General features: G+C 34.6%; 1 protein-coding gene across 1 annotated transcript; it reads right to left on the bottom strand.

The window, feature by feature from the left end:
• Positions 1 to 223: 223 nt before the first annotated feature.
• On the bottom strand, positions 224 to 1,147 carry LOC145127029 (uncharacterized). Its single transcript, XM_079062282.1, has one exon. The coding sequence runs from the start codon at positions 1,145 to 1,147 to the stop codon at positions 224 to 226; it is 924 nt and encodes a 307-aa protein (XP_078918408.1).
• Positions 1,148 to 13,296: the final 12,149 nt, after the last annotated feature.

Below are 13,296 nucleotides of genomic sequence, written 5' to 3'. Positions count from 1 at the left end.
TTTGATGTAGTCGTCCGTGGACGAATTCAATAACTTTGGAAAAAAATAATTGAAACTAAAAGAAGATAATTAAAAGAGCATTGCCAGGAGATCACACAAACTTGATTTATTTAGTAACACTTGTATGACAAAACGAAAACATGATCAAAATCGATTACATATTATTGGATATTGGAAGATAAGAATTAATAAACAACAAAAGAAAAGTATTATTCAACATTTTCTATGGAATGTTTTCATCGACAACAGGTCCATGAGATATCTGGGTATATACGGAACCTCCTGATATCTTCATGTTATTTTTACACCGATAATAATACACACTGTATGCCAGGAACTGAAACATGCTCATCACCCCTATGAAAACAACTTGAATCAGGCCGACTACAAGAGGCATCGCAAGCGATAGTTTGGCTCCAACCAATAAAATTGCGACTATCACAAGATTAAAGAAAATATTCAGAAGATACCCATCGACTCTCTTGCCCCTCACAAGCTCTCTAGCATTCCCTAGTGCTGAAAGCCCATAAGTATCCTCAAACACAGACACAACTACCGCCAAACTCCAAACAACTGATTGATAAAGGTAAAATGTGATGAAAAGAATAGCAAGGATGAACTGGAGCGCGATCAGGACGATATGATGGTCAGTAAGTAGAAGCGATGCAATCAAGAATGGCAAAAAGAAGAAACCCATGTAACCAAGGGCAAGAAGTTGTACATAGAACAAAGTGACAAATGGTCTAGTCCATGTTCTTGATACCTTCATGATAAGTTCTTTGAGAGACAAGTTATTGCCACTATAGTAGCTTGATGCAATAATAATTATGGCGGTTTGAGCAAATATCTGAAAGAAGAAGGAGAAAACAGCGTAAGCAGTTTCGATTCCTAGAAAGATGCCTATATCTTCACGGATAGCAGCCAAAAGTTCGAAATACTCAGGTGTCCCTGGACGTGCAGTGAATAAGGAAAAAGTCTTGAGGGTCAAATCGACGATGAATGGATTGATTGAGGCAGTGTTTAAGATGAAGGTAATGGAGTAGAGGATAAGGTAGATGGCTGCTGTGATTGCCATAAGCATTCCATTTTGAGAAATGATTTTAAGTGGTCCTTTCAGGAGATCAAAAAACCCAGAAAGTTTGTTCATTTTCTCTGCAAATGCTAATGCTTGGTTGCAAAGGAAGAGAACGTACGACTGTACGAGAGGTATCAAGAACTTGTCTTTTCATCAAATATTTATAGGAGAATTTTTCTTTTGAATAAGCCCATACACGATAGCACCGAGAAACTGTACTATTTTAATCAGTCAATAAAAGCGCATGACTTTTCATTAGATATTTAGACCCAAGGTATAGTGCCACGATTACCACAAGCGCGTTAGCCCACATGAGGTCACTATTCTGTTGTTTTTTTACCAAGGGGTTGATATGGTTTGGTATTTTTGCTATGACTTATTTTATTTTATTAGTGTGTTTTTGATATTTTATGTGAATGAGCAATCACATGTCCTAATATCCTACATATTTTTCAATTAAAAAATAACATAATTTTAATTAAAATTAAAACTTTTATTCACTTTATATTACAAGAATAACAAGCAATAGTGGTGACGCTGCCAATGGCATAACTACTATTCTTTGTTATTTCGATTGGTATGATATTCAACCTATCCGTCGATTAAGTGACTAATGCAATAAATGTAAACAAGCATCATATATACAAAACCAATCCTAGCGATAGCTGTCACCACTAATACTGAGAAAAAAAAAAGTCTATTTTTTCTCCATCGTGTCGCCGCTAAATATATTATGTCGCCACTAATACGTCGGTGTCGCCACCAAAGCTCGTGATCGCGGTCAATAAAGGGGATTTACGGTTTACCTCATTCTTTATTGTGTATTCTTGTGTGTTCTTGTGTATTCTCCTCTCCACAAAAATCCTCCGGCGATTATAGAAGATCATTGCGACAAAACATCAATATTTCATTAGATATTCACCACTGCTCTGTTGCCACCACTAACCCCTAGTCCCTGTACTGGAAAATCATCCAATCAGAAGACCATTAAACACCGGAGACGCCTGAAGGTCATCACCGTCGACCACCGGGCAATCCCTTTTTCTCGTTTTCTTTCTCTTCTGTGCAGTGACCAGGATACGACTTAAATAGGTTTCCTTCATGATTTCAGGGCAACAGTGGGAAAAGGGTAGCTCTATTTCTTTCTTAGTGCCGGAAAATTACACCGCTTTTCTTCGAGCGACCACCACAAGTTTTACTTCATCCTAGTTTCTGAAATTATGTATGTATAATATATGTATGCAAAAATGAAGGTATGTATGTGTGAATGTGAAAACTCATATGTATGTGTGTGTATTATGTATACAAATATGTGTATAATGTATATAATGTGTATGGGTGTATTATGTAGGCAAATAGGAATGCATAATGTATAATGTATGTATAATGTGTTCAATTAATCTTTAGTAGCATTTTTAATATTTTGTGGCGGTTTTGTATGCATCCGGAAGGTATGGTTTAAAAAATAAACAGAAAAAAATACATGAGCGGCGACGTCTTTAGTTGTGACGGGAAGCATTAACAGCGACCTAAGCAGTAGTGGCAACGTAAGCAATAGTGGCGATGAGAAGCATTATCGGCGACAATGGAGACTTCTAGCAGCTACTGATTGTAGTGAAAATAAAATCTGCCTAATTTAAAACTTAAGAAATTAAATTTACAAAATTTAAAAGTTAAGATAGAAAAAAAACACATATTATGTGTTTTCTTCTGTTCGTATTTTACTTTCAAAACGAATTTGCGTTCCTCTTGGTACAACGACTCACATCATGCATCATAAGTTTCATATCATGAGCACGCTCTCTCTTTTGTTTGGCTTCTTTTTGAAAGACGGTGAAATTTTTAAGATGTTTATGAAGAACGGCCATCTCCAATTTTATTTCGTTTATGTCACCCAAAATTGACATCAAACCTTTTCCAATTCCCTTCACTAGGCCCCATCTTATTGAGAGGCTAGGTGGTGGAACCTCAATCGGGACCTTATTGTTAAGGTCGAACCTATCATGAGCATCCAAAGATATAATGCGGAGGACTCCAATGTTTTGGTTATTTTTTAACCACCTATGTATGCTTCTATGCTTCTGATGTTTTCACTTCACGCTATTGTTTTCTCTTTGACATACATTCCAAAAATCAATAAACTTGAAATGTTTCCCATTTATTTTCCGTAATACTTCTACTACTTTCTCAAAAATAGTTATATCATTCTCACGAGTTCTCCGATCATGTTTCAAATTGTTGGATAAACCGTTAAATTCCATTACCACTTTGTTTGTATTCCTACATTTGGTATATATTTAATCTTTTATCCGGTACTTTCCGTGATTCATTTCATTGAGAAAATGGTTGGTAATTTTTTTTGAAAACGTTTTATTATTTTGGCCGTTGTCTGATTTTGGTTCCTCTTATTATATTATGATAATTTTTAATACACATAGTAGAAGAAGCAAATGAAAAGAAAAACTTTTTCTCAACATAGTGCATCAAGGATATTTTACTAGGTTTTATAGGTTACAAAAATCATGTTGCCGAAAATAATTTAACCCTTAAGTTCACATTCAACCTAGTTGGATCTATGTTTTCACTATTGAAAACTATAAACTATGAACTTCAAAAAGAACCCTATAGAAACCCTAGAAATTTCGAAATACATAAAAGGTTAGGGTTTATATACGCTTTAGTTATTATAATAAATAACTAATCAAATCTTTCTTCAATAGCTCTTGGAAGCAAGCACCAGAAATCTCATGCATCTGATGGTTCACACCCAAACCCTAGCAACTAGGAAACTTAAAAAACGAGGAGAGGGGAGGTATAATTTTAGCTATCTTTTTAGGAGAAGTGATGGTCAAAATATGAAGGGTATAAAGCCCTATTTATAGCTGTTAGGAAAACCCTAGATGACCCTTACTTCATTCAAATAATAATATTTCAAATCAGGTATTATCTGGTTTCCTAGTTATCTTCAAGGGATATTCGAGAAACCCTGGAATATTTCCCCAAAACAGTCCACCCCTTATGGGGAAGGTTATGGAACCCTTTTGTTGAACTATTGAACAATTACAGCCTAGGTCCTTGCATTTTTATTAATCCAATTAATCTCAAATTTAATTCTAATTAATTCTTAATTGAATAATACTATTTCTACTTAATATATTATTCTCATAATATATTAATAAATTATTTAATACTATTTATTAATGTTATAATAAATCAATAAATCAATATCTCTCTCTCTCTCTCTCTCTCTCTCTCTCTCTCTCTCTCTCTCTATAAAAGTCCTATTCAATTGGTTTGAGGGCAACCCAAAAGGACTTTGCTAATAATTCAAGTATATACCAAATTAGTTATTGGCTTAGACACCTATAAGTCTATAACTACAATTGCCAATATACCTTTCTAAACTAACAACAAAGGGTGCTTCTTAGAACAACTCCAGACTCTGATCTGATCAGACATTGGTCCTAGATAAGTTATCAGATATTTCTTCGTTATATAAGATATCTTATGAACATGAGACATGGACTAGAATCAATCTCATATTCCAAAATTTTGTTTCACGATTTCCTAATTTGTGATGACCTCATAATACTTACTAGTTGAACACATCAATATAGTCATGGCTAGGCCCAACACTATAAGTCAACACCAAATCACCGGGGGGCCCAAAGATATCGCTTTTCCCGTTAAGGAAAAAGGAACAAATAAACTTTGATTCATATGCTTGTATACTTTACTCACCAAATCATACATGAAACTACGTTTTATAACATCATGTTACCAATACGGTTTACTAATACCAATGTACAACCAACTTGTAAATTACAACTCATATATCTCCATTTTAAGAATATAAGATCTTATCATCTCAGAATTACTCGTGATAGAATCCATGAAGTAATTCTCTGAGCGTGGGTTTATCCAATACTCAAATCTCCATTTTTTAAGTACTCATGAATGTTTCAGCAACATAATTCCTATGTCTAATTTCCTTAGACAATCTACAATCCAATTCATGACAGTCTTCATTCACTACTTACTTCCTAAAGTATAAGCGAATGTGGGCCTTCGAATAGTCAAATTATTCAGGAAGTAAAAACATGCAAAACGAAACACAAGAATAATTAATTGACAAAGGAAGTAACGAAACTCATATATAATCTCTATTATCCAATCATCAAAATCAATTATATTTATTTTGTTACAAGTTTCAAACTAATCATCTAACCACTAAACTAATGGCATCTCTCAAACCAATGCTCCTAGCATGTTGACTATGTTTAACACTACTTAGACCCTTTGTGAAATGATATGCATGATTGTCTTCTGAAGAAACTCTCTTTACTATGAGATCACCTTCTTCAACTCTATGTTTGATATAATTATACTTTTTGTTGATATGTCTGGATTTACCATGATCTCTCGGTTCTTTGGTCAAAGCAACCACGCCTTTATTATCGGAGAAAAGTTCCATTCGCTCCTGAATGGTTAGAACTACTCCGAGATCGCCAATGAAATTCTTTAGCCAAGCCACTTTCTTTGATGCTTCACTCGCTGCTATGTACTCTAATTCATAAGGAGAATCAGCCACCGTCTATTCCTTGGAACTTTTCCAAGTAACTGCTCATCCATTTAATAGGAACACCTAGCCAAATTAAGAATGAAGGTTGTCTCTATTTGTTTGAAAGTTGGTGTCTCTATAACCACTTACTCTCAACGTATCACTTCCACCAAGGACTAGAAGCAGATCCTTTTTCCTTCGCAGATACTTAGGAATGTTCTTTACTACTGACTAATGAACTCTGTCAGGGTTTCCCTGAAAGCGACTAACCATGCTTTGTCACACCCCCGAACCAGGACGACGGAAACGACCAGGGGCGGATGACGTCATTGTGTAATATCATAGCAGCTGAATATAAATGATACATAGCAACCATCATACATTACAGTATACCACCATTCATTGTTTACAAATTGTACTTGTTCTTCGATTACATAAAGTATGATGTCTCAAAAAGATAGAAAAAATATCCCGATCCAAGGCTCGAGTACCTGTTCACTGAGTCCCTGAGAATACAAGTCGTTTTGAAAAGCCTCAACAAAGAATGTTGGTGAGTTTATAAGAATATTTGTAAGAAAACTTTGTAATATCGTGGTTTATAATAAGTTGTAAAACTCCAGAAATTCCAATATTTTCTAAAAAGTAGTTTGTGAGTCTCATTCCAAAACCGTGTATGGTTGCATGCATGTTCTTTATTTCCCTTTGTTTGTATTAGAAAGAGCGTGTTCCCAGAAAATCCTATATTTTCTATATATAAAAGAGTTGTGGTCTTAAAACCCTAAGACCCGAGTGGTGAAATCAGTTTACAAATTATACGAAACATAGTTTGTTGTTTTGTAAAACTAGTAGAGTGTAAATTCTTCGTAAATTCAAATAATGTTGTTATTCTCTATGTGAGTCATTACAACCATACTAATGACCTAAAGCGCCTGGCTTGACGTCTTTCAGCCGTCGATTTCTTTAAGATACTTGTCACCACAGACTGGCCTAGTCTAGCTGTAGCGAACAGCTCAGGTGTGGGGGAGTCAACCCCGTATAGATCTATACACAATTACCTTGCTCTCCCTCCAGCAGACTCTGGTTATAACTAACAGGACTTACCGTGTATGCTAGCTAGGTACGACTAAAGGAGAGTCTCACAAGATCCTTAACAGATTTACGTCAACTATAACTCCGTATTACTTGCAAAATAGGGTAATTATGCTTTTAAATAATTATATGTCCTTTGAAAGTGTGTTTTTCCAACCCATACCGATTATAGTTTATTATGTTTGTTTGTCAAGACAATTTATATGATCATATGTGTAAATACATATAAGTTAACATGTGTAGATGTTTTAAAAGTATATATAAACCATATAAGCTTGCATCTAACACTAATATAAGAGCTTTTAGCATGATAAAAACAATTTCTTGTTTTTGACTTTTCTGTCTCTATTTTTAGAAAAATTATAGAAAAATCATCGTAAGTGGAAATTCGGGTCCGTAAACTCTAAGAGTTTGGAAAATGAGTATACTTTGTTCGTAATTTTTATTATAATTTTTAATGGCCTCAAACCAGTGTGAAAATGTTCATCTTCACAGACTGGTCCGAAATCATTCATAAAATGATAGGCAGTTTTGTAAAAATCACCAAAATTTGTAGAAAAATCTTATGAACGCGTGCGAGTAGTCCTTAGAAAGGTATAAAACTGAGCTATTTTCATCTTAAACGGTTTTGAAAATTATTAAGCTCAAGGTGGTCAAAATAGTCCGCGAATAGACCTTAACTTTTTTGTTGCAAGCTGATGGTTAAGTTTAGTTTATGTTTTGGGGTTGTAAATTGTATTTCTCTCCCAAAACTTGAAGAAAACATGACAAAAACCTTAGTACACCTGTTCTAGTTCTATTTTCAACACACAACGAATATGTATAATATTATCCAAAGTTTAAACACATAACAAATAGGTACATGCAAATATCCAACGATTAAACGAGAGTCGACTTGTATCCTCCCACCGAAAACATGAAAAATACGAAAGATATGGGGGTATGAAGCTCACCTTGAGGGTTTTCGAGATATAGAAGAAGAAGAAGAAGAAAATTCGAGTCTAGCTTGTGTTCTTGGTGAGATTCTCGAAAGGGTGGTGTTTCTAGGAGTTTAACACACAACAAAAGTGTGTAAATGGAACATTCTTGTCATAAACATGACAAAACACTAGAGTTTAACATAGAACTTACCAAGAAGCTTAGAATCCAGTTTTTGATGATGATGAACTCGATATTTTTGAAGAAGAAGAGAGGATATGCTTGAGAGTAATGAGTGTGGAAATGAAAATGTGAGATGTATTTGTGTATGTGCTTGGCCGAATGAGAGAGGGAAAGGGAGAATATATTGATTTCTTGTGATCTAGAAGTATGATGGATATTTAGTACAAGTTTAGATATATATTGGTTAATTACATGGAGGTTTGGAGGATAATAAGGAGGGGTCACCTTTTTATTTGCATTTATTATTATTTTTTTTGATTAATTTGTTGGATTAGTGTCTAAGTCCATAACTATTTTGGTATGTACTAGACCCGATTATGAGCATGGTCCTTTTGGGTTGCCTTCACCATAGCAATATGTAGGATGAATTAAGGAGAGAGAAAGGTTTAATTATGATTTATTAATATATTATAAGAATAATATATTAAAGGAGAAATCATATAGTTTAATTAATATTAGTCAAGAATTAATTTTGTGACTAAAAGAGATTAATTAAATTAAGGGGACTGATATTGTAATTATAAGATAGTTACAAAGTTGGGCTTAGGATCCATTAGATGGCAATGGACGAATTCTATATGGAGGACCATAAAGAAATCGTCCAAGGGCCTTCTGGAATGGTCCATTGGACTGCTTAGGGCTTAAGCAGTCAGATTAGGGTTTCCTAGTTGTAAACCCTAATAGCCTACATGTATATATAGGACCCCTAAGCCCCAAAAACGTGGACAAGTGTTCCTCTAGGGTTTCCAGCCGTTTTTGGTGCATCCACTCTCCTCCGTCTTCATCCAAGTTGCTTAGTGGTGTTTGTGACTCCATTAGAGGTGCAACACTTGAGGCACTAAGCTTTCTGAAGCCAATGAAAGCAAGGATTGATTGTTATTGCTATATAACAATCAAAGGTAATTACTAAACCCTTATTTCAGTTCTTATTTGATAGATCTAGGGTTTGTAAGTCTTGGATTCATTGCATGTACAATAGAGAAACCTAGATCCAAGCGTTAGGGTTTGTATGAGCACATAGGATTGTTCTTATGCATAAAACCCATTAGTGGTATCAGAGCCTCGATTGGTTTCTGTTGTATGTGATGCAATTGTCGTTTTTCTACTGAAAATCGTTTTTCTTGCCTCTGCCCGACTCAACTCGGCGAGTCAGTATCTGGACTCGGCGAGTTGGCCCTACTCGGCGAGTTCAGGACTGACTCGGCGAGTCCGGGAGTCTGACAGAGTATATTTCGGGATTTACTTGCTGTTTTGCTGTAGGATTGATGCCAAAATCATTTTTTGATAATAAAATCCGAATTTTATTGTATGTAAATGATTATCCTTACCAAAACAAAAGATAATTTCAAATCTTTTGAATAATAGTTTCTTTATATGATAAATATAGATTATTCAAATTATTTGGTAATTATCTTGTGATTAAAATTGGATTAGGTCAAATATAGATAATCACTAAATTAATTGTTTGATTTATATTATTTGTTATTTGATCCCTAGTAAGTTTGAATAGTTTCAAATTACTCCTTTTAGGTTTTATAGTTTAAATTTGAACTTAAAAGTTTTGTTTTTGAAATTTAAATAGTTAAACCCTAATGTTTTGAAAAGTTTCAAAACTTGCCCTCAAGTTTTGGAATTTAAAATTTTGATTAAAAATTTAATGTTGAAATATTTAAATTCTAAAACCTAATGTTTTGAAATGTTTCAAAACTTGCCCTCAAGTTTTGGAATTTAAAATTTTGATTAATAGTTTAATTATGTAATATTTAAATTCTAAAACTCTAGTATTTTGAAAAGTTCAAATTACACCCTCATGGTTTTGTTAAGTTAATTAAAAGTTTAATTAAAAGAGAAAGTTAATAAAACCACCTAGTATTTTAAAAGTGTAAAATACACCCTATACTATATATATGTAACATTAAAAGTCTAATATTATATATATGAGTAAACAGTCAGTCTTACCGTTAGTAGGCCTCATTCACGAAGCTGGTCTATAAGGGGTGTTTAAGGAAATTGCCTATAAAATGGCTATTGAATCGGTATCCACTCTTACCCACCGCACTCTTGACTAGTGGAGGGTCGTTAGCCGAACGGGTAGGATAGGACGAAACCTTCCATTATAAGTATAATGAAGTATAAAGTAACTAAATGCTTTTACAAATTCCCAATCTTAGTTACCTTAGGGCAAAATGTGAATTTGTATGCTAATCCATGGAATTACACTTCGTACCATTGTCAAACGTTAGTGGAGCGTGTGTGGCTAACCGGCACACTAATTTGGGATTGACATTGGTGCCGAAGGGTGGCTCGATGTTTATCATAGATCAATGGAGCGTGTGTGGCTAACCGACACATTGATTAAGTGATAGTAGCAATTGGGTGCACCACATGATTCATATGGTTATTCACACCTTGTTTGTGATCCTCGGCATCCCAGTCGCAAACTTGAAGGGCATAATCGAGATTAAACATGCCATTGAAAAGTTCAATGAATCTCAAAAGATCTAGGAGTTTCAATTCATTTAAAACTTAAAAGTCTTTTTGTTTTTCATGATGGAATTGGTAAATCGTCATTTACCTACCTTCAAATATTCTGCAACTAGATTACGGCATCCCTCTTCTAGGTTGTAGAATGTTGTGTTGGATCCTAGCCTTGATGTTTCATTTGGGTGTTACATCAAGGACTCTTATCAACTAAGTTGAATTTTCTCCCGTTTTGTAGATGTCTAAATCTTATAATGGTCTTCCCAAGTCCCTTGGAACAAGTTTTCCAAATGAAGATGACGTTCCACGATACGATCAAGGAAATGAGAGTCATGCTTCACTTCCTCCACCTCCTCCAATTATTCTCCCTAACGCACAAGTTCAAAGGCTTGAAAAGTTCAAGCTCACTCAAGCCCTATTGGCAAGTAAACACGAAGATGGGAAACGTGTGTGTGCACACGTCTTGGAGATAAAGTCACACATTGACAGGTTAAGGATGTTGGGTGTCGAGATTTCAGGTGAGTTGGCTGTTGACTGGGTTCTTCAGTCGCTTCCTGAATCATATAGTGAGTTCAGTAGAGAGTACTATATGATGAACCGTGACGTGACCCTCATTGATTTAACCTATTTGCTTATAGCTGCTGAATCAGAAATGATTTGGCGTGCTGATCAAGCAAATTTATCTGGTGAATCAAACTCCCAAACTTCAATGGACACTGGCAACATTGGAAGTCCAGAAAGGACTAAGCATGAGATTATCCCATGTGTTGTGCCAAAGGAGTCCATTTGCTTTTATTGCCTAGAGAAGGTGCATTGGAGACGAAGCTGCCCAAACTACCTGAGAGATCTAAGAGATGTGAGAGTCAAGGAATATGGCTCTACTTCAGGTAAAATCCATTATCTAACTCTGTAAGTTCCTATTTTTGATTCTTAATACATGATGTAATAAGATTACATTTTGATGTTTTTCAGGATCGAAGAAAAGAGAGGAAACTTAGGGAAGAAGCGTGCTGAATCTGATCATGAAGAAATAGATTTCGATCGCATGGATTCGAAGATCAGATTTTTGAGCTGCTACTCTAGAGTTAGGATAGAATGATAAGAAATATGAAATAGCATAGTTTTTCAGTTGAATTGCATTGTAAGGATAAATTTTTCCGCAATAAAATAAATTTTGATTTTGTCTTATTTATTTATCCTTGCAATGGTGTGTATGAAAAAATTGATGTTTAATTGTTTCTATTATTAGCAATAATGGATTTGATTCTTAATTATGTTATTTGTGGAAATGTCGAGAATTTGCCAAATAAGGGAAGATTCTCATCGCCCAAGTTTCAATTGGACAGAAACTTGGAATCATACAACTAGGTTGCGTGATGAATGAGAAACTTCATATTTGGAAATTAGACTAATTCTTTGACAAAGTGTTAAGATAAGGACTAGGAGATCGAGTACACTAGGTTGTGCGTTGATCAAGTTCCCCACAAGAGTGATAAAGATATTCGTCATGATTTACTAAAGTTTAGTAAATATGGTTATACTTATAAGATTAAGTATAATTCTGAGTTGATTGAAAGAGTTTCAATCAATAGCAGAACGAATAAAAAGAATCAAGTAGGCAGACAGATAAAAGTTTCTCTATTCTAAGAAGAAGGGAGAGTACCTTTTATTGTGTTTTATGATAAGCTTTAATGATTAAGAACTATTTCTCAACTGGTCCTCTAAGTGAGTCTTAGTGCATTTGTATGTCTAAGAAGAGGAATCGAGAATTATGGAAATAGTTAAATCAATAAGTCAATCATACTTCGTTCCAATATCAAGTCTTAAGAGTCATACTCCAAGATTATGACTTGAGTGACAAGTCTTAAGTAGGTTTATAACACTCGTCAAATGTGGAATTTGGAAATTTTTTCTTATTCTTGCACATTTGAAATTGGTAAGTTGTGATGTCTTGGATAAGACAAAGACCAACCAAGACCAATTGTGTGAAGTGTTAAACTTGACAAAAGGCTACACTAACTCTTGAATATTTGTTTGTCAAGAAATGTTTCTTGACAAGAGAACCTCATATGTCAAGGAGTCAGTGGGAGTCTTAATGGTCTTGAAAAGTTTCAAGAACAAATCAAGAATAAACCTAATTGATCATCACTAGCACACGACTTGAGGTATATAACCTATCGTGTTGACGTTATCTTGTTTCTGTGCCATTCCAGTTGATTTAATTGTGCATGTGAGTTCTATGAGTTCTCATTTGAATGCACAAAGACAAAGCACCTTGATCAATGGAAAGTACATGGATATGTAGGGGTGAGTTGCTTGGAAGACATGGTGGGCATTCATGTTACCATGAGGCAAGAAATCGAGATTGAGCACGTTCGGTCCATATGAGTTTGGATTTGTCGCAAACTTTGGTTTTGGCAAATTCACATGGATAGAAACACATACAATTTAAAATCTAAGTGTCATGAGGCTTCCCTCCTTCATGAAAATGATTGTGAGGAAATGTTTTCACTAAGAGAGATTTTAAGAAGATAGGAATTGTGAAAATTGTATTCTCAAATTCAATTATGATTACGGCATCCCTTTTCATAGTTCGAATTGTGATATTTGGCAATTGGTCTGAACATTTGGGACTTAGTAACATAAATTCTGAATTGTTTAGACACACATGTGAGCTATCTAAGGCAAAGGTGTGTGAGCTTAAAAAGCTTAGATAAAGGCTTATTAAAGCATTAGGTATTAGAAATATGAACTTAAGGAATTCAATAAGCATTGTTTTCCGGAAGTTCAATTGTTTTCTGAATACATGTCAAAGCTAGTGGGAGCATAAGTGTTATGCTGGTAAGAAAATAATCATCATGTTAGTGGGAGCATGATTATTATGGTAAGTATTACAAGTTAGCAATATTAATTATAGAAAACAAGAGTT

Source organism: Lactuca virosa, chromosome 7 (assembly GCF_052849685.1).
Source record: "Lactuca virosa cultivar CGN04683 chromosome 7, Lactuca_virosa_CGN04683_v6, whole genome shotgun sequence".
In the NCBI taxonomy this organism is placed as follows: domain Eukaryota; kingdom Viridiplantae; phylum Streptophyta; class Magnoliopsida; order Asterales; family Asteraceae; genus Lactuca; species Lactuca virosa.
The sequence above is the reverse complement of the archived record's forward strand: the minus strand, read 5'-3'. Positions and strand labels throughout refer to the sequence as shown.